The 26,131-nt window shown below is 51.2% G+C and overlaps 11 protein-coding genes across 11 annotated transcripts; 5 read left to right on the top strand and 6 right to left on the bottom strand.

Moving 5' to 3' along the window:
* Positions 1-72: 72 nt before the first annotated feature.
* Positions 73-1,095, top strand: PV05_06988 (uncharacterized protein). Its single transcript, XM_013459770.1, has one exon. The coding sequence runs from the start codon at positions 128-130 to the stop codon at positions 908-910; it is 783 nt and encodes a 260-aa protein (XP_013315224.1). The 5' UTR covers positions 73-127; the 3' UTR covers positions 911-1,095.
* On the bottom strand, positions 870-1,716 carry PV05_06989 (40S ribosomal protein S25). The gene is made up of 3 exons (XM_013459771.1): positions 1,687-1,716; positions 1,580-1,637; positions 870-1,524 (listed from the first exon to the last, which is right to left on the bottom strand). The coding sequence occupies exons 1-3, from the start codon at positions 1,687-1,689 to the stop codon at positions 1,289-1,291; spliced, it is 297 nt and encodes a 98-aa protein (XP_013315225.1). The 5' UTR covers positions 1,690-1,716; the 3' UTR covers positions 870-1,288.
* A 1,258-nt stretch (positions 1,717-2,974) lies between these two features.
* On the bottom strand, positions 2,975-4,128 carry PV05_06990 (40S ribosomal protein S22). Its single transcript, XM_013459772.1, has 3 exons — positions 4,010-4,128; positions 3,636-3,825; positions 2,975-3,394 (listed from the first exon to the last, which is right to left on the bottom strand). Exons 2-3 carry the CDS (start codon positions 3,766-3,768, stop codon positions 3,135-3,137), a joined length of 393 nt encoding a protein of 130 aa, XP_013315226.1. The 5' UTR covers positions 3,769-3,825; positions 4,010-4,128; the 3' UTR covers positions 2,975-3,134.
* A 139-nt stretch (positions 4,129-4,267) lies between these two features.
* PV05_06991 (uncharacterized protein) lies at positions 4,268-4,820 on the bottom strand (the record flags this gene model as incomplete). Its single annotated transcript, XM_013459773.1, has 2 exons — positions 4,268-4,318; positions 4,371-4,820. 2 exons carry the CDS (start codon positions 4,818-4,820, stop codon positions 4,268-4,270), a joined length of 501 nt encoding a protein of 166 aa, XP_013315227.1.
* A 1,026-nt stretch (positions 4,821-5,846) lies between these two features.
* Positions 5,847-7,407, top strand: PV05_06992 (uncharacterized protein; the record flags this gene model as incomplete). The annotated part of the gene is made up of 2 exons (XM_013459774.1): positions 5,847-6,297; positions 6,347-7,407. 2 exons carry the CDS (start codon positions 5,847-5,849, stop codon positions 7,405-7,407), a joined length of 1,512 nt encoding a protein of 503 aa, XP_013315228.1.
* Positions 7,408-8,101: 694 nt separating this feature from the next.
* Positions 8,102-9,935, top strand: PV05_06993 (uncharacterized protein; the record flags this gene model as incomplete). Its single annotated transcript, XM_013459775.1, has 4 exons — positions 8,102-8,739; positions 8,786-9,094; positions 9,143-9,622; positions 9,677-9,935. 4 exons carry the CDS (start codon positions 8,102-8,104, stop codon positions 9,933-9,935), a joined length of 1,686 nt encoding a protein of 561 aa, XP_013315229.1.
* A 2,743-nt stretch (positions 9,936-12,678) lies between these two features.
* PV05_06994 (uncharacterized protein) lies at positions 12,679-13,266 on the bottom strand (the record flags this gene model as incomplete). The annotated part of the gene is made up of 1 exon (XM_013459776.1): positions 12,679-13,266. The coding sequence occupies one exon, from the start codon at positions 13,264-13,266 to the stop codon at positions 12,679-12,681; it is 588 nt and encodes a 195-aa protein (XP_013315230.1).
* A 3,085-nt stretch (positions 13,267-16,351) lies between these two features.
* PV05_06995 (uncharacterized protein) lies at positions 16,352-17,953 on the top strand (the record flags this gene model as incomplete). Its single annotated transcript, XM_013459777.1, has 1 exon — positions 16,352-17,953. The coding sequence occupies one exon, from the start codon at positions 16,352-16,354 to the stop codon at positions 17,951-17,953; it is 1,602 nt and encodes a 533-aa protein (XP_013315231.1).
* A 485-nt stretch (positions 17,954-18,438) lies between these two features.
* PV05_06996 (uncharacterized protein) lies at positions 18,439-20,534 on the bottom strand. Its single transcript, XM_013459778.1, has 4 exons — positions 20,202-20,534; positions 19,837-20,143; positions 18,876-19,655; positions 18,439-18,813 (listed from the first exon to the last, which is right to left on the bottom strand). The coding sequence occupies exons 1-4, from the start codon at positions 20,438-20,440 to the stop codon at positions 18,556-18,558; spliced, it is 1,584 nt and encodes a 527-aa protein (XP_013315232.1). The 5' UTR covers positions 20,441-20,534; the 3' UTR covers positions 18,439-18,555.
* Positions 20,535-22,371: 1,837 nt separating this feature from the next.
* PV05_06997 (uncharacterized protein) lies at positions 22,372-23,896 on the bottom strand (the record flags this gene model as incomplete). The annotated part of the gene is made up of 2 exons (XM_013459779.1): positions 22,372-23,596; positions 23,658-23,896. 2 exons carry the CDS (start codon positions 23,894-23,896, stop codon positions 22,372-22,374), a joined length of 1,464 nt encoding a protein of 487 aa, XP_013315233.1.
* A 485-nt stretch (positions 23,897-24,381) lies between these two features.
* On the top strand, positions 24,382-26,016 carry PV05_06998 (uncharacterized protein; the record flags this gene model as incomplete). Its single annotated transcript, XM_013459780.1, has 1 exon — positions 24,382-26,016. The coding sequence occupies one exon, from the start codon at positions 24,382-24,384 to the stop codon at positions 26,014-26,016; it is 1,635 nt and encodes a 544-aa protein (XP_013315234.1).
* Positions 26,017-26,131: the final 115 nt, after the last annotated feature.

A 26,131-nucleotide genomic window follows, 5' to 3' on the forward strand; every position in this document is an offset into this window, starting at 1 on the left:
ACCAGACGAATTGTTGTCAGGCCGCCCACTGATATGTGCTGCGATGACACTACTACGTAGGTATTATGCTTGTAATAATATAGCAAACCCTGTTCTATCCCGCCGCCTTGTCGATGTCCAGAGACCGATGACTATGGCAGACTCGTCCGTACGCCAACGGTTACAGAAGACCAAGTCTCCCTCAAGTCCACAACAATTATCCTCGCAGCCCGACGGGGTCGAAGACCAATCCTCACGCGTGATCTCTCTCCTTGATGTTCTTCGAGTAATCATCACACTCATCGGCGTCTCCTGCGCACTGTCATACTATCTGACCTCCGGGGCCTCTCTTTTCTGGAATTACCAACCCTGGTTCGCGAATACCGCACAGATTGTACAATGGTGGGCGGGACCATTGCAGCTGACGCCGGATCAACTGGCCCTTTACAACGGTACAGATCCCAAGAAGCCAATATACCTTGCCATCAACGGAACGATCTTCGACGTGACAGAAGGAAGACATACGTACGGTCCGGGTGGAAGTTATGAGGTGTTTGCAGGAAGAGACGCCACCAGAGCATTTGTGACTGGATGTTTTCTGGAAGATCGAACGGGAGATCTAAGAGGAGCCGAAGACATCTACATACCCATAGACGATCCCGCCGAGGATATTTCAAGCGGTGCTAGAAAGACAAGAGCTGAGAAGGAGCGGAGAGAGGCAAGGAAGCGCGTGCTGCAGGAAGTGAACAAGTGGGAGGCATTCTACCGAAATCACAAGAAATATTTCGAAGTAGGGAAACTGGTGGGTGTGCCAGAGTATACCGGAGATCCTCCGAAATTATGCGATTCGGCTCAGAAGGGTCGGCCCAAGAGGAAGAATATGAAGAAAGCACGAGATGCGGATGAGGCGCCGGGAAAGCCAGTTCACTAGTAACGCCAAAAGCAAAGTATGAGGCCACGATCTTGGGTAGATAACACATAGACGGAGGCAGCACTAAGCCTGAGCTTCTTCTTCTGGCTGGTAAACGTTTCAAGATGGTAGGATTGTGCTGAGTCCGGTTTCGGCACAACGCTGGAAACAGTATTGACCATTGAATTCAGTCATGTTGACCAGTGCTTCGTTTTGCAGAATACTTGCATTATGCAACTGTCTCGGTATCCTTCCGTAGTCATCTTTGACCGTATTCGAACCATCCGAGATGCATGTTTGTGACCATTGTTCAGCGCCGTAGATACTGTTGTCGCATTCCAATCGAGCAAAGCGATGACTGAATGAGTTGTCTTGTCGATTTGGCCTTCACTTCATCCTCTAGTCACCACCAGCAGCCGCTCTCGTGTAGATGCCACCGCTGTGATGTGCCACGACCTTGCGAATCACTCCCCGATCCTCGAGGTCGGCAAGCGCCTTCCGTGCTAGCGAGCCATTGATCTTCAGTCTGTCGACCAGGACGGCAACCGTGATGAGTCGGTATGATTGCACGTCTTTGTTGAGTTTATCGGAGGTGGCTTTGTCCAAGACCACGGCGTGGTTGGCCTTGTCCTTGACTGCAGAGATTGTTAGTTTCGAATTGCGACAATTCCATCGAGGTGCAAAACGCGCCTTTCCCTTTCGACCACTTCTTTTTCTGCTTCTTACCACCTGAGGATGCTGCAGGTGCCTAGGGACCATCAGTATAAGAGCCTTCAAGTTGGATGGAGATTATCTACCATGGTTGCGGTGGTGATTGAATGATGAAGACGGTGTTGAGAAAATCGCAACTGCACGAGACTTAGATGTGGGAAGGAGCCAAGATGCCAAGACCTTAGGCCTATTTTGGAGTGCGTCGCCTCTAGTGGCCACTATTATCATGACATAGTAATGTATCTAATAGACCACAACGCTGGTACTTACCTTAAGTACCTAGGTAGGTATATACCTCCGGACGGCAAAGGATCCTCATCATTTCCTGTATTCCTAACTCTCTTTCTTGGGTTTGCCGCTACACTGAAAATGGACCCCATGGTTTGCATCATGCCTGGGATCAGTTTACTGCGTGTACTTTGCCTAGGTAGCATTGTACTCATTTACTGCGTGTTTGCATACCAGGCATCTGTTCGCCGCGTGTGTGTCATACTTGAAACCTGTTTACTACATGTCTCACTGGTCAAGTGTATGTTGTGACTGTCATAACAGGTATCTGCTTGCTTCCCGAAGTTCTACGGTCTCGTGGGTAATCGTGTAATCTGGCGCTAGGATGCCATTCGACGACAAACAGCAGCGAGGACAATTTATGTGGCAGGAGGGCCTCCTATTCGATGCGAGGTCCGACTGCTGCTTCGCTGGTTCAAGCGGCAGCTGTGTTGCAATCCGGTTATGCGAGTTTCATTACACGATTTACCCACAGGACCGTACTACAAAACTTCATACCCTGATCGGACTAATTGCTTTGTAGCTCAGGGTTCTCAATGAAAGCCCAGACTAGTTTGGCATGAGCGAGCCAGCACCTGTGCATTCAAGACACCAAAAGGTTTGACCAGTGGATGGAAGCATGCATCTTTCGAAGAATGACAGTTCCGCACCATGGAAAAGGACTGAGGATCCTGCTATTTTATAGCAGTAATCCTGGCGCTTTGGTAGGTGAACTTGTCGTTTGTAACAGTCAAGGTGCTTGGTCGAAGAAGAAGAGCGGCTCTGAAAAACCGGCTCTGAAACACAGTGCCAGAGGAAGCAGCACTGTATTGAACAGGAGGCCCTCCTGCCACATAAATTGTCCTCGCTGCTGTTTGTCGTCGAATGGCATCCTAGCGCCAGATTACACGATTACCCATGAGACCGTAGTATGAACCGTGTTGAACACGGCGAGGAGGCGTCGTCTTTACATGCCTTAGACGCCTTGGTAATAACAAGGTTTTCCCAGCTGACATCGAAAGGTGCGCTGGAGCATATCTGCTCAATCATGCAGTGTTCACATCAGCAAGGATTATGAGAACATGTAAAACGAAGAACTCGGAGTCCTAGTTTTGACAGATCATTTCATTTGACGACTTCTGCCTCCATATCTACCTAAGGCGGCACGTTGTCCAAGCTCTTAGAAGGGCTGGAAATTCAAGTCAACTTTTCGGGTATCATTCCCACGCTCATGCCATCATGCAGAACATATCACAAGATGCAATGTCTAGTAGAAGAAGCCAATGACCTTTCCAGCAACATGCTTTCGTCGAGCCTCCTCGTGGTCCATAATACCAGCGCTGGTCGTAAGGACAATGTAGCCAAATTGACGAGAAGGCAACAGCTTGACAACCCACTTCTCGAGATCTCGAAGTTGAACGTTGTAGCGGGGAGAGATGACACCGGTCTTGTTGAGACGTCCGTTGAGCTGGATGACAATCTTGCCATTGCGATGGTCGTCAACTTCCTCGAATTCGCCAATGTAGCCTGCAATGAGTCTGTCAGCAGAAATTCGAAAGAATGTTGCGGTCGATTAAACATATAACAAACACGATGAAAGAAAGCAAATGTGTAAGATCGACCGCCGAGATCTCCATCTCTCGGGCACTTAAAGGGCAAAGGTCGTTGAGCAAACCGAAACCACCGCCTAGTTATCAGCCCGACAACAATGTTGTGCACAAATCCTCCTCTTTCCGAAGAAATTGCTGTTATGAGAATCTTGACGTACCGTGCTTTTGCATGACAGACAAGAATTTGATGATGACCTTGGAGCTGGGTCGAATCATGACTTGACGCTTGCCGGCCTTCTCGGCATTGTTGATGCTCTTGAGGGCATCGTTAAGGACGGAGGTTCGGACCATTTTGGCGGTATTGAAGGTTCGAGATTCTCAAGTCGTGAAAACGAGGACTTGAGGTGTCTGTCAAGGAAGCTGTTAGTCTCCAGTAGCCTCGAGCAGGAAGAGTGCCCATTCAAGGGTTCTTCAGCTCGTGTCGCAAAAGATGAGCGTATCCGAATTGCGCGGCCCGAAAATGCTACAATCCAGGCACGCATTCGGATTGCTCATCTAAGGCCAGCTGAAGAGCGCATGAAGGTCGACATACCTCTTGGGAATTGGTGAGATTGACGATGAAGAATTGTCGTTGCGTGGACAAATCTGAAATTCCGCAAAGCGCAGTTTCACATTCTTTCGAAAGTGTGCCAAGCACGACTAAAGGACTAGCCTCTTCCAGGAGGAGCGGGGAATTTTGGGGCCAACCATCATCACCCAACCAAAACATGCAAGGCTGACAGCCTCGTCACGTCTCTCACCCGCTGATGGCATGATGATCGCAGGGCAGAGACACCTCACTGTTCTCTGCTTACAGATCAGGATTGACGATTATGGTGAAGATGAACAGGACAAGGAGTAGCTGGTCAAGTCAGAGACGCAACTAAAGCAAGAAGAGGGCTTTTGAAGCTTACAAGAGACGTTGCAGCGATGAATATTACAACCACCAAGCCACTTCCAATCGCTCTCCCCCGGATCATTGCATTTTGGCAGATGAAGAACCTTGCGGCACCGATGAGCGCTACAGAAGTGCCGATCACTAAAGTAGCCGTAGCAAATGGAATGCCCAGGTCAAAGTCGCTTAATCTGTCCGCTGGTGCTGAGCTTCGGTTCAGCCTGTACAGCTGCAGAATCACCACCGCAAAGTTTGCGAATGCGCTTGATGTCCTGATGTAACCGAGGAAGACGCGCTCATTTGCCAGATGATCTCGAGCCGAGGAGGGTGGTATGTAGACCGACCGTGGAAGCGAAGAGAGCTTGAAGCCGGTGCCGCTGGGGACTGGTACAGCCGCATCTGGTCCATCGGCTGCATTATCTGTCTCGTCGGCCTCCAGCGGCTCTACTGCATTTGCTAAGCGATCCATTTCGTGTTGCTCCGGGGCCTCGCCATCCCGGTTGCTATGTTCGCCTATTTGCCAGGAGGTCGTCATCACCTCGAAGCGTGACAGACACGGAACGTGCGATTCTAGCAAAGCAGGATCGAAAGCAATAGTCGTTGTCTTATGGCACCCTGGACTCGACGTGTGTACCTCCCGAAGAACAACGTAGGCCGTGTCAAAAGGAATTGTTCAGTAATTTTCGAGAACCAATGGGAACCGACGAATTTACGGTTCTTCCTTGAACTAAGCTCGTTTAGGGAGCATTGCAGCCTCCTTGTACCTAGAGACAACCTATGGACACGGGATCAGCAAGCGGATAGTAACCTGGCGACTTTCCAGCCAGTATAATAGCTTCGCGAGACTTCTTGAGCCTGCTTGGTATTTGCCGACGGAACGAAGCCTCGTTGTAGGAGAGAGAACGTGCGGAGCAGTGAGACCAGTATTCACTGGAAAGCATTGATTGGATTCGTGCAACAGCTAGAGAGATCTCTGCAGATTCCTACATTGGCAGAACGATGGCAAGCACATGTTTGGTCGCTGTCGTTGAGAAGTTAAGGGTTTCGAAAACCTTGAGGTAGAAGTGAACGCAAGGTGAATATATGCCTAGGTCGGCTTCCATTTCGAGGAGGATAAGGCCCAAGGCAATGACAGAGTTGATGTGATTTAGCTCTCCATCGGAGATCTTGCAGGAATGCATGGAAGGGCTGGAGCTAGGCACTCAGCAAGCGGTGAATGCAGCAAAGCGAGGTTCTTCGACGCAAGCAGCCGTGGAAAATCAGTCACCCAGGTCAAGCATTCCGTTGCCGGAGGAGTGTTCTCGACTCAGTGAACCTGGGAAGACATAACCAAGAGCGGTCATCTCAGTCTCATTGCGTGGGAAAGAGATGTTTGCCGCCTTCGAACTGCCTCACCTCAGGATGAGTGAACACGCGTCTTTTGCCTTGATGATGACTCTGCGAATTCCGTCAACAACAACAAACCGCTTGCACTCTTCCAGACGCGGTCGCCAAGATGCCTCTGCCACTGCCTGAAATCCCCGTCGTGACCCCAACTGATCTCTATATGAGGAGTCGTGACGGAGACTGGATTTACATGTGCGAGAATGCGTCGCAGAGCAGCTACTCTGGATGTGTTGATACTGACTCTGAAATGACGGAATCGCAAATAGTGAAATTCATCCAATGGTCCAATCCAGAGCTGTTTGTAAAGCTGGGTGGAATGCGACTGGCCAGTTCACATCTGCCCGAGGATGGCGACGAGAACATGGATGTCGCTGTGATCAGTCGGGCAGATGAGGGCATCGAAGCGGACGCCGAGCAGCCCACAACAACGGTTGAGCAGAACAGAGTCCAGACAGCTGCTGACCCAGACTCCGAGTCTTCGCCGCTCAACGATGATCATGTGCTAAAGCAGGAGGCTTCCGATGGCGACCACGACATGCAATTGAAGTCGTTTGTGCTAGGTAAGAGCCTGGAGGGGAGTCCACGATGCCTGACTTTGACGAGTGCTAGATTGCCAGTATGTCTTCACCTTGCATGAGAATACAGACCCGAGCGACACCTACTTTTGCTCCCACACAACCTGTCAACATCCAATGTGCATCATCCCCTATGGGGAGCTGTTCGCAAGTATGACTGATGAGGGTAGGAATGGAAATGACTTGCCCCGAGGATCCCCCAAAACTGTCCACTTCTGCTTCGATTGCTTGCAGGAAGCTTTGAGGAAAGAGCTCGGAGACGGAAGAGACCGCCAGACGGCGGATTGCCTTGCAGATGGCTCATGCGACAGGGAATCGGTGCTTGGTGCCGCTCAAAAAATCCACCCAACCTTAAAGCCGAAACAGCAGGTCTTCATCTATCCTCCTGAAGGACCAACCCTCGATCCTGGTGCGGGATCGAATTCAACAAAAGGTCTCCGCCGGCGCCGCCAGAAGCAATATGAGATTATTAGGATATTGCAGGCTATTCAAGTTGAGCATAAAGTCAGAACATCGAGGCTACACGACCAGGAAGAAGCAGACCTCCACATTCGACCCCTGTCCAATCTTGAGCCCTTCAGGGAGCGGTACAAAAAACAAGGACTTGAGTGGAATGATATGGATCATTTGAGGGGTCAGAGACGGGCGCACGTCTCGACGATTGATGCTCGGTCGTCCCCCAAGGTCACTGAAATACAAGTTGAAGACTGCCACGTCTCTACTTGTCACTGTCAAGAAGTCCTCCTCAAAGAGAAAATGGTCAGTTGTAGTTCCAAGTCGTGCATGTTCGGATGGATCCATCTTCGATGTTCCGGCCTTACGGAGATGCCTCGAGCATCTGAGGTCTTTTTCTGTCAGGATTGCAGGAAACGAGAAGCCTTTCACTCCAATGAAGGAAGTTCGTGTGATGGATCGGACAGCAAAGCAGGAGCAAGCCACAGAAGCTCAGGCGTTCAGACCTCGGAGGGGTATGCAGCCAGCGTTAGCGGGAACGAATTGTCGTCTGATGATGAAGAGGAGGTTGAGAATTATAACGAAACGTCTGACACCAAGCCGAAAGGTTCTGGATGGGTCGCCGTCAACGTTTCGATATAAGGTTCAATCTGCTGAGCGACATGTCCCCCGAATTGTGTTGCATACCATCCGGAAGACTAGGTGGATTCAGCATTATTGTTGAGAGAATATTGGCTCGAGCATCAAGAACGAATGTACCCATGACGAAGGTGGTTGAAAAGATCGAAAACCTGTTGGAATTAGCATGCAGCGAGTGAGAGCACAAGCAGATACATGTATGCTTCCGTATCAGATGGATACAATGCACAGGCAAGTGTGCTCGATGACCATAATTGATGGAATTAACAAGTGATCTCGATCCTGAAAGCGCCTGTTTGTAGTATGTCGTCGTGGTCATCTAACTTGGATTTCTTACATAAGCACGCCAAGGCCCAATAGGCGCCGAAATCAAACTGCGACTTCTTTTCCTGCCTTCTGCCTTCGATTTTGTTCCTGGACGAAAAGACCATCACGCTATTCTCACCCTTTCTATGTCTATCGTTGCCTGGGAGTAACTCGCACTTTTCTGAGTGATCCCTGCGACGAGAAAAGGATATTGGGCCGTACTGCCGACCGAAGGAACACAATTCATTTGGAAGCCGCATCATACTACAGCTGTATTGCAAGGGTTCGCTTGCGCACGCCTTGCTCCATTTCCCGACTCTGACCACGTCCCAAGTGAATCTTTACTGCATTCAACTTCAGTTTTTGAGAAAACCACCGACGATTGCTCAAAATGTCAGGACTCGATGTCGAGGCTCTCCTTGAGTCCACAGCCGCCACCGATGTCAAAGAATCTCCTCGCGAACCCGATGACCGCCATCGCAGCGACCGTAGTGAGCGTCGTGACAGAGACAAATACCGCGATGGTTCCCGTGATCGAGACAAAGACCGCAAAAGACGGGACAGAAGCCGGGAACACCGACGAGATCGAGACCGCGACCGAGATGATGACATGAGAAGCCCCAGAAGCGAACATGGCTCTGCTAACGGCAGTCACAGAAGTAGGAGGAGGAGTCGCAGTCGCGATGACGACAGAAGACGTTCCAGACGTGACGAAGGCCATCACCGTCGACGATCCAGGTCTCCCGAATATGATCGCTACTACCGACCCGAAGGACGACCTCGACGTGATGACGATGATAGACGCGACCGTGACAAAGACCGCCGTCGTTCGGAAAGCCCCAAAAAGGGTGTAAAGACCAAAACACCTGAACCACAACTTACTGAGGATGAGCGTGACAGGAGAACCGTTTTCGTACAACAACTTGCCGCGCGCCTCCGCACAAAAGAGTTGATCCAGTTCTTCGAGAAAGTGGGACCTGTCAAAGAGGCTCAGATTGTCAAAGATCGGGTCAGCGGTCGCTCTAAAGGGTAAGACGTCTTCCGGAATGTTCTTGCATCTGCTAACCATCTGTAGTGTCGGCTACGTCGAGTTCAAGGATGAAGAGTCGGTGCCCCTTGCCATCCAAATGACCGGACAGAAACTCCTCGGGATCCCCATTATTGCTCAACTCACAGAAGCAGAAAAGAATCGACAAGCCCGCAACCCCGAAGCTAGCAGCAGCAATCACAACTCTGTCCCCTTTCATCGTCTCTACGTTGGAAACATTCATTTCAGTATCACTGAGCAAGACTTGCAGAATGTTTTTGAGCCTTTTGGAGAGCTGGAATTCGTTCAGCTTCAGAAGGACGAAACAGGGCGCAGTCGTGGTTATGGTTTTGTCCAGTCAGTCAAATGCTTCATGATGCCAATGCAGAACTAACGCTATTATAGGTTTCGTGATCCCAATCAAGCTCGTGAGGCTCTTGAGAAAATGAACGGCTTTGACCTTGCAGGACGTCCCATCCGAGTCGGTCTAGGCAACGACAAATTTACGCCTGAATCAACAGCCAATCTGCTTCAGCGCTTTCAAGGTCAGAACCAGCCCGGCTACCAGGGCTCGGCCTTTTCCGGTTCCGGCGGGCGAGGATCTCACGCTGGTGGCACCGGCGGCACTTTCGATCGTGCAGGCGGCCGTGATAACGACAAGGGTACTGGCGGGGCCAGTGCTCTGGATGATACCGATGTCGCTGGCGTGAACTTCAACAACTACAGCCGAGATGCATTGATGCGCAAACTTGCTAGGACAGATGATTCCACCACCGTGCCCGAGAAACGCAGTGTCGTTCCAAAGAAGGAGAGCAAGCCTCTGCCAGTCAATGTCAGCCAAGCGAGTCGCTGCGTTTTGTTGCGGAATATGTTTGATCCTACGGAGTAAGTGGCTTCCATCGAGCCCGTTCCAAGTTAATGCTGATATATTTGAAACAGGGAAGAAGGCGAAAGCTGGATTAAGGAGCTCGAGGACGACGTCCGTGCCGAATGCGAGGAGAAATATGGCCACGTTGTGCACATATCACTCGATCCGAACACCCAAGGTGACATTTATTTGAAGTTCGAACGCGTGTCTGGTGGCGAGAACGCTATCAAAGGCCTCAACGGCCGTTACTTCGGCGGTAGGCAGATCAGCGCGCAGCCAGTCGTTGACGCCGTCTACAGCAGTTTGTTCTCTAGGACCAAGGCTCTATGAGCAGCTTTTTACGATAGGCGCGGATCGACTTGTTTGCGGCTCAAAGTCGCAATCCGGCAAATGACTAAATCAGCCAGATGCCTCTCATCACTCAAACCAGTACCAGAAGAGATCAGGCCACGAAACAAGTTCTTATTGCGGGAGCTGGAAGTACGGAGCTGGACTCGCGAATGGTGTGTCGTGATTCAGAATTTGATGTTGTTGACGAGCCTTAGTACCTTTCTCCTGTTGCTGCCAGTGACCAGACAAGACCTGAGCACATCATATTGTGGCCATTCAGCTGCTCTGGTAGGTCGGCGTTGCACATTATCTGCGCTTACGGAGTTGAACATGGATTTGAAATAAAAGCAATTGACCTGTTGATAGGACAATATTCTACGTGCATTCCTATACGAGTTTGTTTTCACATAACCGCTGTGAGCTTCCGGAGCATTCCTGTTTTTCTCGAAGCCCATTAACACACATTCCCTATGTCGTTGCTGCTGTGACCTTCTTATTGAGTTTTCTAACAACCGCAAGGAAACTTGCCAATGAACTTGCTGCTGCGACCGTCGTGTGCAAGCAATATGAGCGGCGCCTACACATGGTACCTGACCTGTATCGATGACACATTCTCAAACGCATAACAAGGGGCTCGTTGTCCGCTATGCTCACCTCTGCCTTGCGCTTCACCACTCATCATTTGTCCAGAATAGCTAGATGCAGGCAGGCCGTTCAGCTTTCTCAGGATCAGGTATGGACTGCCCAGCTTGTCCAACAACCAGAACTATGGTCGCGGATGGACGTGCGATCGGAAAGGAGGTGACAACTTGAACCAGCCAGGGACATTCCGAATCTGATCTCTAGTATGTTTGGTTGCTTGGCAGCACGGCGAGTCTCAAAAGATTCCTTCGGAGCCGGCCTCCTTCCAGCGTGTGATGGCAGTGAGCGCTCTCTGAGAGACTGTGCGGAAATTTGCAGGACGATCATCCTAACTTAGCCTCGATCCAGATCACGACCAATAGTATGCCAATGGAAATGACAACATTTCTTCATACTTTAGTTAGGCCACATACTCAATTTCACTGTGGTCCACAGATACCCGCATCGTTCGATTATCTCGTTCGATTATCTCGTTCGATTTTCCGGTCTGCTGACCAGCCACCACCGAAGGAAGTCCAATTATGCCTATCTCAAGGCATCTTCAATTGAAGAGCCGACACTTTCCGTCTAGCCGTCACAGCATCCCAACACGGCATACAGTACCCATCCCAGGCACTTCGACTCTGACCATCTTCGTCATATACGGCAGTCTTGGCGGGTCCAAAGGTTGGAGATTTGAAAATGACCAAGTCTGCTCAGTCCATGCTGGAGTAGTGACAGGAAGAGTGGCGGCAGTCTCATTGGTGTTGCGTGGTTGCATACTCCAAGTAGATGTTGTTCTAGGGAAATCCCAACTGACGAAGAAGATTCGCAGCGGTAGCGAGGTCTTGAAGGTCGAGTTTCCTTGTATACCAGTGGCCCTTAACACTGGAGACGTACCGTTGACAAGGGGGAGATCATGGTGAGAAGATTGCTAGAGCCATCACCAAGTGTGGAAGATGTTTCAATGCGATCATTTTGTGAAGTGTCTGATGTGGTACCGTTGACCAGGTGGAATGTTGTGACCAACATGCCCGGCCCCCCTGCTCTTCACCCCCTCATCTTGAGCTTGGGCTTGAGCTTGAGCTCCTTCGTTTTGGAAGTTTTGAACTTCTTCGTGACAGTTGGAGTGGCTTTCAATATCAGCAACTCTTGCTTCCGCGCTGGGAGAGATAAGACATACCTGCATCAGCAGCTTTGCGTTTCTTGGCGCGACCATTCTCGGGCGCCGCAAGCGCTGTTCCAGCTTCGAAACTTTGTTATCCTCCTGAAGCCCGGAACACCATCAAGGGTGTCAAAAGTGGCTGGACACTAAGCAAAGGCTCGGGATGATCCCAGCCTTTCCAAGCTTGTCTCCTTGAGACACAAGGGTTTGCAAAGTATGTCGGATAGACAGGGTCTGGTCATCGTCGGGCATGTTGATCTCATTCTTGACGCCCTCTTCGAAATGAACACTCTGCAAGACATTTGGCGAAATACTCGCATTTTGTCAAGAAAGATTTGTGGGCTTTGATCGGGGTAGCGTCCGGCCCGACAAAAATGGTGACCATGATAGACGCGAGTAGACACCCGGCCCTGATAGCTTGTCGACAGTGAGCCCGGGATCGAGTAGGAAGACTCTTCGGATGACGGATTTTTGCTGCTAGTGACACCCCAGTATCAAGCAGTGCCGGCTGGATCGTCAATTCATTCCCCATTCAGGTTTTTGAAGTGCCAGAACATTGCGGATGTTGTCTTTGGTCTCTTGGCCGCGGGACTGACACTTCTGCTTCCAGCTGCAAGAAACCGTCTCCCAACGCACCAACTACCGATATCATATATATAGGGGTTCGCTGTGCAGCCTGCACGCACGCCCGCATAATGGTTGCACCACTCCAAATTGCAACCATGGCGCAGGTCCCCTCTTGTGTTGACATGTACGGCCATCTTGCAGGCCTTGCCGAGTTCAGTGTGGACGTGTCCTTCCTTTCAAGACTCGTTTCGACTCCTTCAGATGTGCCGCTTGGTCCGACTGGTCCATAGTAATGATTGTAGCGGTATTCTGACCGATGAGGAAGTCGGTGCTGAAGGTGTGATACTTTGGGAAATTGGTCTTATGAAGAGCCTTTCCTTGAATTTATCATCATATCCTGATGAATTTATGGCTTGTTGGTAAGCCGTAGCTTGGGTGTACGCCAGGATAGAAAACAGCTGGTGGTGGCGGGATCTGGCCAGGATGCTGTCGTTCCCGGCTGTGGGAGAGACGGAAGGATCCCTTCTGCAAGGCCAGGTGTCTGAGGAAGAATAGCATGAAGAAAGCCAGGTATTTGTGATGTGGCCATATCAAAGATATCTTTGAATGTAGCGGTCTCTTCTGTTCTTCTGACGGGTCTGTTGCCCATTCGTAACCACGGGTATGTCTGCCTTGTGCGTGCCCCGGATAATTGATGCGGATTCCCTCACACACTCTCTCGAGCTTTTCATCCTTCCCGCCATCGGAAAGAATGACTCGGACTGCGCCGAGCACAATGTCACGCGGCTCGCCGCAGGAAACGGTGAATACGTCGACCGTTGGGCCGTCGTCTTCCACGACAGCCAAATAGATCCGTAACTTTGGGAAAAGGATTGGCTTTAAGGCACGGGCTCCACAGTGCAGGTTGCTTGTGCCAGCCTGCCTCACTGTCATGGCCTCCTGTTTACAGCCAAATCCTAGCATCACAGGCTTCGACATGATGCGAAGACGAGATGATCTTCAAGACAAGGAGCCCAACAGCCAAAATCTGATGTGTTTCCCAAGTTGCATGTACAAGGAGGCTACAGCCAGCTCTTGTTTTTGACGGGAGGTCAATCCATCGCGGCTGCAGGCTTGCGCCCTTCTGTTTTCTGATGTCTGACTCTTTGGAGTGCTTCGTTCAGCATCTTTCCTTGTACGGCGTCACTGTACGGACATGTACAGAGGCTGTTGGTATTCGCTGAAGTCCGGTCTGACTTGTCTGTGTTTCGAGGTCATCTTTGACAAATGTCCTCTGATCCTACCTCTAAGGTTGCTTTTGATCCTGAGAGCTGCGGCGAAGGCGTGGTCTGTCGCTGGTGATCAATTTGGCAGGATCAAAGGTGAAGATGATGAACAGGCCGACGGCCGCTCACGAGGATTTTTGGGAATATTCTTGTGTTTTCAATAGCTGTTTAGCACTCTCGCCATTCTTGACATGAAGACCCATTTGTGACCAGACTGCTCTCCATACTCCAGCCTGGTCGAAATGTTCCTGAAAGAAGTAACTTTTCTTTTCAAGTATCATCAGAGGCATCAATCCCTTTTCTGAGCCGTGAGAAGTCCACTGCCTTGGATAGATGTGAAGGAGGATCCTCTGAGCCGTGGAAGCCTCTGGCGATAAGATACTTTGCACAGTATTGTGTAGGTCATTTTTCTCTTCTTTTTGATGGTAATGAGGGCTGTTATGGAGGTGGCAGGACAGACTCGACAGGTAGCCTGATGCGAAGCAGTTGTTTCTGTAAGGCAAAATTTGGGTCTCGAAGGCTGGTGATGATGATGATGATGATGATGATGATGATGAGAAGGATGTAGGGATGTAGGGACGCAGGAGTCTGATGAGGGGAGGAAGCTGTTTGATCAAGGAGAGAAAAGCAGCATCTGGACTGCTGACTCTGCACAGATCTGAGTGATTGCTGGCATCAAACAAGCGGTTGCGTGTCCCAATGGAGGAAAAGAGCAGACCTTGTTGCTGCATTCCGTCGACCGGAGAAAGAGATACAATCAAGCAGACATTGCAGATGTTTGAAAGGCTTCTTAAGCATCCTCTTTTGTGTGCTTGATGAAAACTGAAAAACAATGCTTGGACGCAAACCAGACAGCCACAGGACCCCCTCGTTCTGCGCCGTCGAGCCCAGCCTAGCCGCTCCTCCTCAGCCGCTCTTCTTCAGCCGCGATTGCTGCTTGGCTTGCTGTCTAAACCATTCATGGGCGCGGCTGGTGTGGTGTTGTAGTCTTAGCCCACGATCCAGGATACAAAAACCCGTCCTGTCCTCATCCCAAACCTTCCCTTCTTCTCTTCCGCAGTGCAGAGAAGCACCACAACCCTTTCCATCACAACACCATCCAGCAACCTTTCTTCTCTGCTTAAACAACACAGCAGCATCCTCTCTTGGGCACGGGGATGGTTCCTGCTTGTAAGGGTCATCCCCGTGCCGAGAGACCTTACGGCTCTTTTCAAAGTGAGTAGATCCACTGACGATACCCTCATGTCCATGCAGCTGACCAGCTTTCCACAGAAAAATATATATGATTAGCAGTCTGCTCTCCCCTGCCTGGCTGGCACTCGGTGCCTGTGGTACGTACTCTTCTGTAATACTTGCCTTGCCATACTTGCCGCACTGGACAATGTCAACAAGAGGAGGAATGGATGCAACATACTGGAAAAGGATCCCTGGGGGGCTCAAAATATGGACTCGAGTCATCCTCTTGCTGGAGTTTCTAGTCTGAGATCCACTGGAGCACAATGCCCTGGCCATCCTGATTGTGGTGGCCTACCTGGTTCAGAGGTCAACCATGACAGGAGACTAAACATGGTTGGGACAAATAACGACTGTCTGGTGGAAGACTGAGATCAATACACCCTCCCATGTGAAAGACAAACGACAAACAAACAACAACAAACATCAGCACATCTCATTCACCTTGACATGACTCAGGGGGCAGCGCCTTGTGGAAGACAAGTGACAACAAAGAACAACAAACAACAGCACATCTCATTCACCTAGACTTGAACTCAGGGGTCAGCGCCTTGTCAACACCTCACGTGACTTGGGCTTCGCATATGTCGCTTGAGTCACTCTGCATTGAAGCAAGCACATCAATCACATTGCTATCCACGGCCATTGGCGGCAACAGCAATGTGAAAGAGTGAATGATTCACAACCAATTTGAGGGTGCATGTGCCTCCTGAAGCAGGGTACAAATACCCCCTTCTCTCCCTCCCATTCTTCCTCTTTCTCCCTCATACCAACCACCATCCGATCTGGTCTTTCAAGCAACAATCCTACCTTTGGAAACAGTCAAGAAGTCATCCTGACGACTCTGCTTCTTCATCAAACAAACACACAACAACATCCACCAGAATCGCAGCATCGCCCGGCTCTTACTTCATCCAACACACCGTCGACACAAACATCTTGCTTCAGTGCCATCTGATTCTTGTTATTCAGGCTGATCAACAAACACACAACAACACCATCATCATCACCATTCCAGGGACATTCTTCTTTCAGGCACTTGAGTCTAGTACCAGACTTTGAGCCTGTCCAGTGTGTGGTCATTGGCATTGTCCAGTGCGCCTTGGCCTTCAACTTTTGCTACTAGGACATTCACTGACTCTCTTCCTTACAGCATCGAGACTTTTTCTTCCTGGTACGCTCGTCGTCTTTCCTCCCCCGCCATCACTTGGCACGACCGGCCGTCTTTATCACCTCCTGGGCATTTCGACCATCTTGGACTTGTCCTGTCAAGCACATTCAAGATCATCCACTTCATCTCCTGTCGCTAGCAGAGAATTCCTCTCCCGCCGATCTGAGATCCAGTGCGTGACCGAAGACAAGAGACTCATTGCTTGCAACACCACTCAAAGAGATCCAACTTGAAAACTACGCTCTGAGACGCGAAACACCTCGCTCAGAGAATTCAGCAACCGATCTGTCCTCCCTGCCTTGACCCGGCTGCCCACTTTCACACTTCACCTTTTCCTCTTCAACATTTTTCACCACTTCGACGAGCACTACTTACACATTAAGACACCAGGAAGATGGCTGGCTATTTTGGAAACAGGGACATGCCCTTTGGGGCCCCTGTCACATCGCCTGTGCTTGATCAGGCACAAAGCCAACTCAACACAGCGCAGATGAGCCACGCCCAGATCCAGCAGGAGCTGCAAAACCTGATGCAGTATCGAGCCACGACACCGATGTCGGTGATTGAAGGCCAACAGAGAGACCAGGAGATGTCGGATCTTCAGGTGCGATTGACACAGATGGAGGATGAGATGAGGGGGTTGCGAGATACAATTACTCGCCAACAAGCCACCATAAGAAACCAGAGCGCGGCCATTTCAAACCCGAGGCAATTCTACCCTGCACCAAATACCACACCAGGTGGTTTTGTAGATATTCAATCACAGGGACCAATGCACGGTCACCATGCCAGCATGCAGATGCCTCCGCCGCCGCCACCGTTCTTCAACCACGGCACCCCGATCCATGTTCAACAAACGAACCAACCTCCTCCACATATGAGATCAATCCACGATCAGAATCCGCACACTGGCAATACTCAAAGCCAGCAGTGGAATACACCAATGAACCAACAACCAGGCGTACAAGGTCAGCCACTGCACCAGACGCCGTTCCATCCACATGGCCCAACAAGTGTCAATCAATTTGGGTCTCCTGAAGCGAGACCACCATTCAACACGAACATTGGACCATACGGAACGCCGAACGACCGCAGCCAAGGTTCAAGCAACCCGACATCGGGACAGAGAAGTGGCCAAGGCACACCAGGCCACGCACTTATGCAGCAGCCAGACAATTCCATGGCTCTTGTCCCAGCACCCGCAGTCATAGAGAATCCCACCACGGTCAAGGACCAGTGTGAACTCGTCTTCGGGATGGCAGAGAAGTTTGGATGGTCACATGTCAATTTCCCAAGCTCACACAAGGATAAACTCATCCCACAAGCCATCAAAGACCGACTGCTCCAGACTGCGGCACCGGCACAAGCATTTCCGCTCATGACTTCCCCAGCGACTCGCTTCCTGTTGGTAGCCAAGGTCATCAATCAGTGGGTTCAGCGGAACGTTCTCAAGGCAGACAGCTTCCGAGGCTTCGACACCGAATGCGACACCAACATCGACCGGAACCGGAACCAGATCTACCAGTCAACGCCGGCACAAGTCAAGTACCAACTGCTCAACAACATTGCAGCACAAATGCAAGTGATGAAGCAGAAGCCCGGCTTTGGAACCTTTGTCGACAATCTGGCACGAAGCCGTGGCAATGAACTCTGGAAGATCGTGCAGCCACTGATGCATGTCAAGACCAGCCGGGACTGGGAAGACATGCACTGGCTCATGAACGAAGCACACAACCTGGCCATCATGATGTACTCGGGCCCAGACCAATACCGCTTCGAGACACCACAGGCTGGTCAATTCTTCAAGAGCGGAGATATGGTACCGAAAGATCCATATCCCAACATTGCCACACATGAGCAACTGGAAGCAAGAGGGGTCAGGGTCAAGCTTGGAATTTCACCTCATGTCATTGTCAAGACTAGCACGCCTTTAGGGCTAGTCAGCGAGAGCACAGTCGTGCGAGCGGTTGTGTTGCTGGACGCAACATGGAAATAGATTTGGGGTATTTCCATGGGAAGTAATCAGGAGGCATGGAGGGGTAGGGGGCATAAATGAGGCATTGTGAATGTATTTTAGCCAGAGAGCTCAAATCAAAAGTTCTTCTTTTCTCCAAAAATTCAAATTCGCTAAGGTCCTTTTGTACTCACCGGTGTTCCGTCGAGCCGTATATCGCGCTCTATCCTCGCTATGGGGTACTCCGGCACAGCATCCGCCCCTTCTCGCGCAGGGCTTTTGTGGTCTGTATGAGCCCCCATTTTACCTCTGTTCGACATGTTACTTAGCAAGGTGTGCGCTCCGTCCCTGTACCCATGCTTCACTACTGTAGAGGCTTGCCTTTACTTGCCCCTTCAATACTGGTATTCCTCGGCCATTCTGCCCCTTACTACGCCTCAGGCGACCGCTCTGAGACTTCAACATTGCGTCCTGGATCCTCACCATCAGGACGCCCGGAATAACCAGCAACTTGATGCTGACGACCATCAGGATCAACACGTTATCATTCTCTCACTATAACTCCCAGGTGCATGCTATAACCTGTCAACTCCCCCCAAACACAACCTTGCAGCCTGTATTTTCCTTCTAGCTAACCCGTCTGCTTACAAGGTATATCGGTAGAACGGACTCCTGTCACCCAAGTCCAACAGCTCCTGCTCAGTGTACCTGGCCTTGATCGCCGCCTCGCCCTCTTGCGCGACATACTCGTCTCGCCTCTTGTTCTCGCGACGGTATGCCACACGCAAGATGTACGCGGAGATGATGGATAGCACGCAGATGGCCAGGCACACGCCAAAGCCGGTGGGATAGTCCGGCGCCTCGGCGGAGAAGTAGATGTTTGAGCCGCAGATTCCGCCCATCTGCACGTCAAAGTCAGCATCGTTTGCTCGCATGGAGTCCAAAGACAAGAATTTTAACTCACATTGCCGACACTGATCAACAAGGCCATGCCGACCGCTCGCTTACTGGACGGCGCAAGGTTATTCGCAACCAGCGTGACCACGCACGTGAACGGACAATACAGCCCGATCGCAACGAGGAACAAGAAGAAGTACGTCACGCCGGGCATCTTGGGATGCGCGATCGCCAGTTCGGCAATGAAGCCCACGACCGCGATCGCGAAGCCGCCCATGAGGAATGGCGTGCGCTGCTGGACCCGATCGGACCAGAAGGCGACGATCACAGTGGCCAGCAACGCGGCAACGTAGATGGGGATGGTCATCAGCTGCGCATTGGCAGAGGAATAGCCGAGATCCTTGACCACGGTCGGCACCGTCGCAGTGAATCCGTACGTTCCGATGCTGCAGCCCCAGAAAGGGATGATGGACAGCCATACACGCCAGTCCTTGAACCCGGCCTTGATGTGAGGCAAGCCGATCTTGTCGGCGTTCGTGACCCGGCCAGACCCTGAACCGGTGTGCAGTGCGATGCGGTTGACAACGAACTCGCGCTCGCGCTTGGTCAAGAACTTGGCGGTCTCGGGCTTGTCGGGAAGCAGGAAGTAAAGGGTGAACGAGACGGCGACAGGAGCCAGACCTTCGAGAATGAAGATCCATTTCCAGCCAGCCAGGCCGGATATGCCGTCCATTTTCTCGATGGCGTAGGCCAAGAGGCCCGAGAAGGCGCCCGAGAGCGAGGCCGCAGCGTAGAAGACGGCCATGCGGCGTTGGACTTCGTAGCGCTGATACCAGATGGTGAGAAGCTGGTAGTATTGTTAGTATGTAGGTTCAGAAGTGCAAGATGTCGAGTAAGAGGTGGTTCGACGGCTCCATGGGAAGTCGCCGGTGCTCAGTAGGCGTAGGAAACGGTGGCAGACAACGAGTGAGTGTGGATGATATGCCAGCACCCCTGCTACGACAGTCAAGGAACTTTGAGATACTTACAAAAGTAGCAGCAGGAAAGAAGCCGGCTTCCGTCACACCGAGGAAGAAACGGGCCGCTATAAGTCCGCTATATGAGTTGACAAGTCCCATGAGAGTCATGACCAGACCCCACGCAAAGCAAAGCACTGAGATCCAAATTGACGGCCGGATAATCTTCAGCACAATGTTGCTAGGCACTTCGAACAGGGCGTATGGAACGAAGAAGACCGTCAAGGCGGTATTGTATTTCATGCCGTACAGCTCGAGGTCGTCGTACATGCCGGCGATTTTGGCGTTACCCAAATTGCTTCGGTCGATGTATGCAAGTCTAGCAGTCATCCTGCGTCAGAATTGAAAGCTGTGAGCGCAGTTGAGGGGTGGCTTACAGGTACAAAACGGAAAGGAGAGGAATGATTCTGTAGTCGATCTTTTTCATGATACGGCGAGCTTCTGCCTGGCTGACCTCGTCTTCAGTGACGACCTGATCAGGTGGGAGGCCGGCGTCAACGGTGCGCAGGCCATCTTTGGTAGGCTCGACGGTGGGAGAGGGTTCGGATGAGAGGCCGATGGCTTTCTCCTCGCTGCCGTATTCCATGCGTTTCTCGTCTTCGATCTTGTCCGCCATGCTGGGTTGTCAAAGGGCTTGGGAATCTGAAGCACTGAGAAGAGTGAAAGAAAAGGACAGCCGTCTGCCTGCAGGGATGAGGTATCTGGAGAATGTTCCGGGGATATAAAAGTATAAAAGGGCCACTGTCGACAGACCCTTCCCACTCGGCGGGGCATGGGCATGACAACGTGGAGGCTGAAGAGCCGGGGTCGCATCTCGTCGACCTAGGGTCTTGTCAGGCTTCTAAGCTCGTTGCGGCATGATAATCAGGTATACCTGGTACGGTTCAGACCATAAAGAGTAAGGCTGCCTCGGTATGCATGAGAAAGTCCACCGAATATGCATTAGTGGTGGCAGCAGTGCAAGGATAGCGCTGTTGATCTGCCGGCGGAAGGCTGCAGTGGAACATTCCACCTCTTCGGTCGTGATTACATGTCGTATGACAAGCCGCGGTTTTGTTCTGGGCGCCGCTTGGCCACTCCAGTGGCAGCGCGGAGGATGCAGAGTCGAAAGCAAATGGGTTTGCGGAGTTGGGGATGAAGGAAGCTAGGCAAGTCGGAGGCTGGTCTTGATGGGTGATCTGGTGTGGGGCTTATGCATTATTCCGTCTCTTGATATGCTGGCTGGCAGATACGTTACATTCTTGAATGGTATGTCCACCGGGACAACCGGTGGAAGCCAAGCATAGCCTTGTACTGTAGGCTTTAGAATCAAGGCATATCTGTATTCGGCGCGGAGTGTGCATTGCTAGGTCGACAGTCACCCCTGGCGATGCCACGTCTTCCCCCACAGTTCGCTTACATGCAAAGCCGAAAAGTCGGCTCCTTCAGGCAGACAGGATCCCTTGGTCCGTTGTGTGTCTGTTTTGCAACTTCCGACATAGTGTTGGGGGCATTGCAAGGAAGAGCAGCTACCGAGCCTCCAAGGATACCTGTAGAAGCTGTCTCCCAAGCTGACTGCATTGCCCATTGGAATGGCCGGGAAGGCTGGAGGAACAACGTACGAGGTTTGACGCTTGGCCTAGAGAGCCGAAGGTGCAGAGAAGGCTTCCGATCATTCAGATGGGAACTCTTGCTGTGTCTACGGCATTTGAGTGCTCATGAACGGCCTGCGCAAACGCTGTGCTGTTGAGACACTGTGTGAGGAATGTGGCTCCATTGGTGCTCAGAACTCAGACCCTATTCAATGAAGGATGATGATACAAGCGTGAAGATATGGTCTACCCATTGATACAGGTGCCATCATTGTTCAATTCCAGAGCGGGAACCATCCTTTCGTAGCCTGGTCACTGACCAAACCATCTGATGTATTGATATGTAGAGAGGAAGTAACCTGCTTTGTAGCTGAACTTTCGGTGAGCGCCAGACGCCAAGATTTTTACCTTTAGATGAACGTTTAGATTCCTTTAGTTTCTTGACCTTAAACTTAACTTTAAACGTAAATGGTTCCGAGCACTTCGCCTGGGAGAGAATAGCGAGGATCATGTCGCATCTCAGAAACAACAGCAATGCTCGAAGCGTGATGGATCAAATAAATCGAGTCTGACCCCAAAATGCTACAAGGTGTAGGGCTCTTCTGCGCCACCAAATGATGCGTGAGGCGCTCAAGGCAGCCTAAATGAGAAGTTGATGCTTTGTTGAATTGAATATTGGATATTAGCATCATGCTGGCTAGAGCGCAATCTCTGCAGAGCGCTCTCGACTCAAAGTACTGCTGCTGTCGTGATAGCACAACTCATCCTTTGCAGAATGCTGGACGCACTGCTCAGTTTCCCCAGAACCATTTCCAATCGCGGAATATCAGAATCACCCCGCTAGCAACGACGCTTGCTGCCATGCTCAAATCTCGTCCCCTGTCGCCCGCTGCATCGCTCCAGATTCGTTTCGACCGAGTCTGCAGGTGACTATATCAGCAAGCAAGACTGAAGCATCGATCGTCGGCCAAGCTGATCAGCTATCATCACCTCGCGCGTGGTACATGTCTTCGCCAATTTGCTCCAGATCCGGCACGTTCTCCTTCTCCTTGAAGTCTTGCACCTTTTGTTCCAGCTTTTGGATCACCTGCGGCATGTCATCGATCTTTGACCAAACCACATGTTGTTCAATGGCCTGCGGCGGATCCTTATGTGGTTTGCCGTGAAGAATCGAGGACGGTTGAGCGCAAGATACCGACGCAATGTAACGTGCGGCTAAACTCATGGAAGCGTTTGTCGAAGTGACCATGGAGACACGACCTCGACGGCTCTTTTTGTGGCCGAGCTTTTGTTTCTTTTGTGGCGGCTCCTTCTCTTCATGTTGCAGCTTTTCGCACGCACTCCTCTTTCTCTTCAACAAGCGTCTTCTTGCGGAGATATTCGTGTTCCAGATATGGCATGCGGCTCCGACAGTGTCGACCCCTTCTGCTCGGAATGGCCGGCCCCTCTCTGCCTCATCCTGCGCACCCAGAGACGCTTTCACCTTCTTCTTCGGATGGGTCACTTCCGCCGACATCTTGACTTCGGCATCTGAACTAGCAGCTTCCACGTCGTTGACATCCTGCTTCTTCCGCGGGGACTTCTCATCTACGCCGCCTTGCGCCTCACAAATCTCCTTTTCCTTCAAGTCCAAGCCGTCCACTTGCGCAGAGAGCGTGGTTGTGCCATGGCGACTTCCCCCTTCCGAGTTGTCCATCTTCTGCTTCTCGGAATTCGCTCCTTCTCTGCTATCAGCCTCCCCCTGCTTAGTCGTCTTCCTCTTCTTGTCATCTGCGCCCTGGTTCGCCTGCGGTCCCCTCTTCTCTGGATCATACTCTCGCAGTCTATACCGTTTCTGGAGCACCCTCATCTTCTCCACTGCTCTCTCGCTCTCATCTTCCTGCCCCTTCGTAACTAAGTCCGCATTCCACATGCTAACGAGCTGGTACCTGCCCAGGCAATATTGCGGATTATGCTCCTTCTTTGTCTCCCTTCTGCTTGATTTGAGCTTCTGCTTCTGGATCGCGGCCGCATCTGTCAAGGCATTTCGAGAGATACCCGGGGGTAATGGCTGTATAAGTTGACCTCTTGTCTCAGGGACCACGCGGCCATTGAAGCTGTAGCTTGGCGGCACCGAGTCGAGCAGTTGTTGTCTCTTCTCATTGAAGAAATGTTGGATCGAACGATATCGTGCATATTCGGGTTTCTTCTTCCCACCCTTACTGACAACACCACCATCTAGCGGAAGAGCCGAACAAGATTTTGTGGTCCGGGCCATCGTACCGATGTTGAAAAATAATCGAAAGTTGAGATACAGTGCAGATTGATGGGTTGAAGAGAAGGTGCCAGTGACTACTGTGGACGCCGCTCCCGGGAATTGGCAACTTCACTGGTGAAGTCAGATCGATTTCTTCTGCCTCAACCGAGTCTGCACTAAAGGCATCGCAAGTGATTTCGGCGCTTGAAATTTGAAAAGTCGAAATGAAGTGATTTGATAGTCTTCTGTAAGTTAGAATCTGCATTGAGATTTGAATGGACTCACCTGTTCCGTTTTGGAAGACAAAGAGGGCCATGCTACAATGGGCCGTCGTGCGAATATCAGTCTGATCATGCGCGGGATCGTAACGATGTCATGCTCTGCTTGGAGATGCGCCTGTCCAGGATCAACTGATTCACGACTCAGGAATGATCTGGTCGCCACGGACGCACGATGAGATCGACTCAGCAATGATCTAGTCGTCGCGGACGACGGTGAGATCAACCAGGACCTGGTCGCCGCGGACAACTCTTCTGTTAAATATCAAGATTGATCAACGATCTCTCACTCCTCTCACTTCATTTCCCGTTATCATCACATAGCTGTGAGTTGAGTCTCCTCATTGTTTGTATGGTCTCAAGTCCATTGTTGAACACTCTCACGCTCACAATTGCAATATTTTTATCCTTCTTGAAAGGAGCACTAGCATACCTTTATCAAAACCACAAACAGCACTATCCTTAGACAATCATGCCACCGGTTAGTGACTCTGACATTGCCGACCTCGAAGCCGGAATGGCGACGATCGACCTGCAAACTCAGGGAAACCAAGAGATACATCGAATCCGGCAACAAGATGGCATTTCTATCGAGCGACGAGGCCTTCATCACAAGTGGATGCCCACGGCTGAGAGACAACAAGGACTGAAAGAGGACAGTCAGGAATACTTGAAGACGGCAAGAGTGGATCTCCTCCACAAGACAATCGATCGCCATCCTCAGTACCGTCCATGGACAAAATACGTCGAGAGACACATGTCTTCTGATGGCACCATATTCCCGCCTCGACCGGATTTCTTCTCCAAAGCCGGCCAGCCTGATCCATTGGGCAAGTCCAAGACACTCCAAGAGGCTCCCGGTCCAGCTGCGAATTTACGCCAAGAGGAAGCTCGACAGGCTTCGGAGTTCAGAGGAAATTGGAAAAAAGCAAGTCAGTCAACCTCGTCTGCGACCGAGATATGGAAGACGAACATGGAAAACCAGATGCAACTCAAGATTACACCTCAGGGGCCGGTGACCAGTGCCATACCCGTCAGAAAAAGCCCTCAGAAGTCGGTGGACAGTGCCATGACACGCAAAGGTACACCTCCGAGGGCGGTGAGCGGTACGCTACCAGTCAAAGCGACTGCTCAGAAGTCGGTCAGCAGTGGCATGCCGGTCAAAGAAACCCCTCAGAAGCTGGTGAACAATGCCGTGCCGGTTGGAGGAACTGGTCAGAAGCCTGTGAGCCGTGCCACGCCAGCCAAAGAAACCCCTCGGAAGCCGGTGCTGCCAGTCAAAGCAAGCCCTGAGAAACCTGTGAACAATGCCGTGCCAATCAAAGGAACTGCTCAGAAGCCTGTCAACAGTACCATACCAGCCAAAGCAAGCCCTGAGAAAGCTGCGAACAATGCATTGCAATTCACAGGTAATCCTCCGGTGCGGGTGCCTCCTGAAGAGCTTCTCTACGGAAGCCCTCAGATGATCGTGCGTCCTGAGTGGCGAGGTGTCGGACCCCCTCGATTTTCTGTACCTCCTGAGTGGATAGTCAATGGAACACTTCAGGATCCTGTGGACAGAGTCGAGCAGCACCAGGAGTACGAGCAGTACGGAAACCCTCAGACGAGTGTTCCTCCTGAAGAGCGAAGCCCTGTGATGTTTATGCCTCCTGATTGGCGATTTGTCCAATCCCTTCAACTCTTTGAGAGACTCGACCAGTTCGAGGAGAAGTACTTTAACGGAATCCCTCAGCTGTATTTGCCGTTTGAGTGGCGACGATTCCTCCAACCTGGAATCCCCCAAATGACTGTGCCTGCTGAGTGGCCAGTAGACAGAACCCACCAGGATCGTGTGAACAGAGTCAACCGGTACGAGCGGGATGGAACGCCTCAGATAAATGTGACTCCTGACTGGCTAATCGACCCAATCCTTCGGGATCCTGTGGACAGAGTCGATCAGTACCAGGAATACGGAGCCCCTCAGATGATAGTGCCTCCTGAGAGACCAGTCAACCCAACCGTTCGGCGGGCTTTGAGCAAAGTCGAGCAGCACGAGGAGAAACTTCGAGCCAGAGCCTGGAAGTGGGTCAGATGTACCGACGGAGTTGTTCGACACCGGCTTGTCTAAAGCAGATGAAATGGACCTTGTCGATGGCTATTCTTCATGTGCATCGCATGGGAATTGTTTTGGAATGTTGAAATTGGACATGTTCAAATACTTGGATACCCACTCAAGGATCGAA

This window comes from Exophiala xenobiotica (assembly GCF_000835505.1).
Source record: "Exophiala xenobiotica strain CBS 118157 unplaced genomic scaffold supercont1.4, whole genome shotgun sequence".
In the NCBI taxonomy this organism is placed as follows: Eukaryota; Fungi; Ascomycota; class Eurotiomycetes; order Chaetothyriales; family Herpotrichiellaceae; genus Exophiala; species Exophiala xenobiotica.

Excerpts from the sequence above, each read along its gene's own strand:
- PV05_06988 (XM_013459770.1), top strand. The coding sequence starts at position 128 with ATGACTATGGCAGACTCGTCCGTACGCCAACGGTTACAGAAGACCAAG.
- PV05_06989 (XM_013459771.1), bottom strand. Across the intron at positions 1,525-1,579 it reads GAAGTGGTCGAAAGGGAAAG|TCAAGGACAAGGCCAACCAC; the intron begins GCGCGTTTTGCA and ends CAATCTCTGCAG.
- PV05_06990 (XM_013459772.1), bottom strand. The coding sequence starts at position 3,768 with ATGGTCCGAACCTCCGTCCTTAACGATGCCCTCAAGAGCATCAACAAT. Across the intron at positions 3,395-3,635 it reads GTCTGTCATGCAAAAGCACG|GCTACATTGGCGAATTCGAG; the intron begins GTACGTCAAGAT and ends GACTCATTGCAG.
- PV05_06996 (XM_013459778.1), bottom strand. The coding sequence starts at position 20,440 with ATGGCGGACAAGATCGAAGACGAGAAACGCATGGAATACGGCAGCGAG. Across the intron at positions 20,144-20,201 it reads CTCCTTTCCGTTTTGTACCT|ACTTGCATACATCGACCGAA; the intron begins GTAAGCCACCCC and ends GATGACTGCTAG. Across the intron at positions 19,656-19,836 it reads TCTTTCCTGCTGCTACTTTT|CTTCTCACCATCTGGTATCA; the intron begins GTAAGTATCTCA and ends CAATACTACCAG.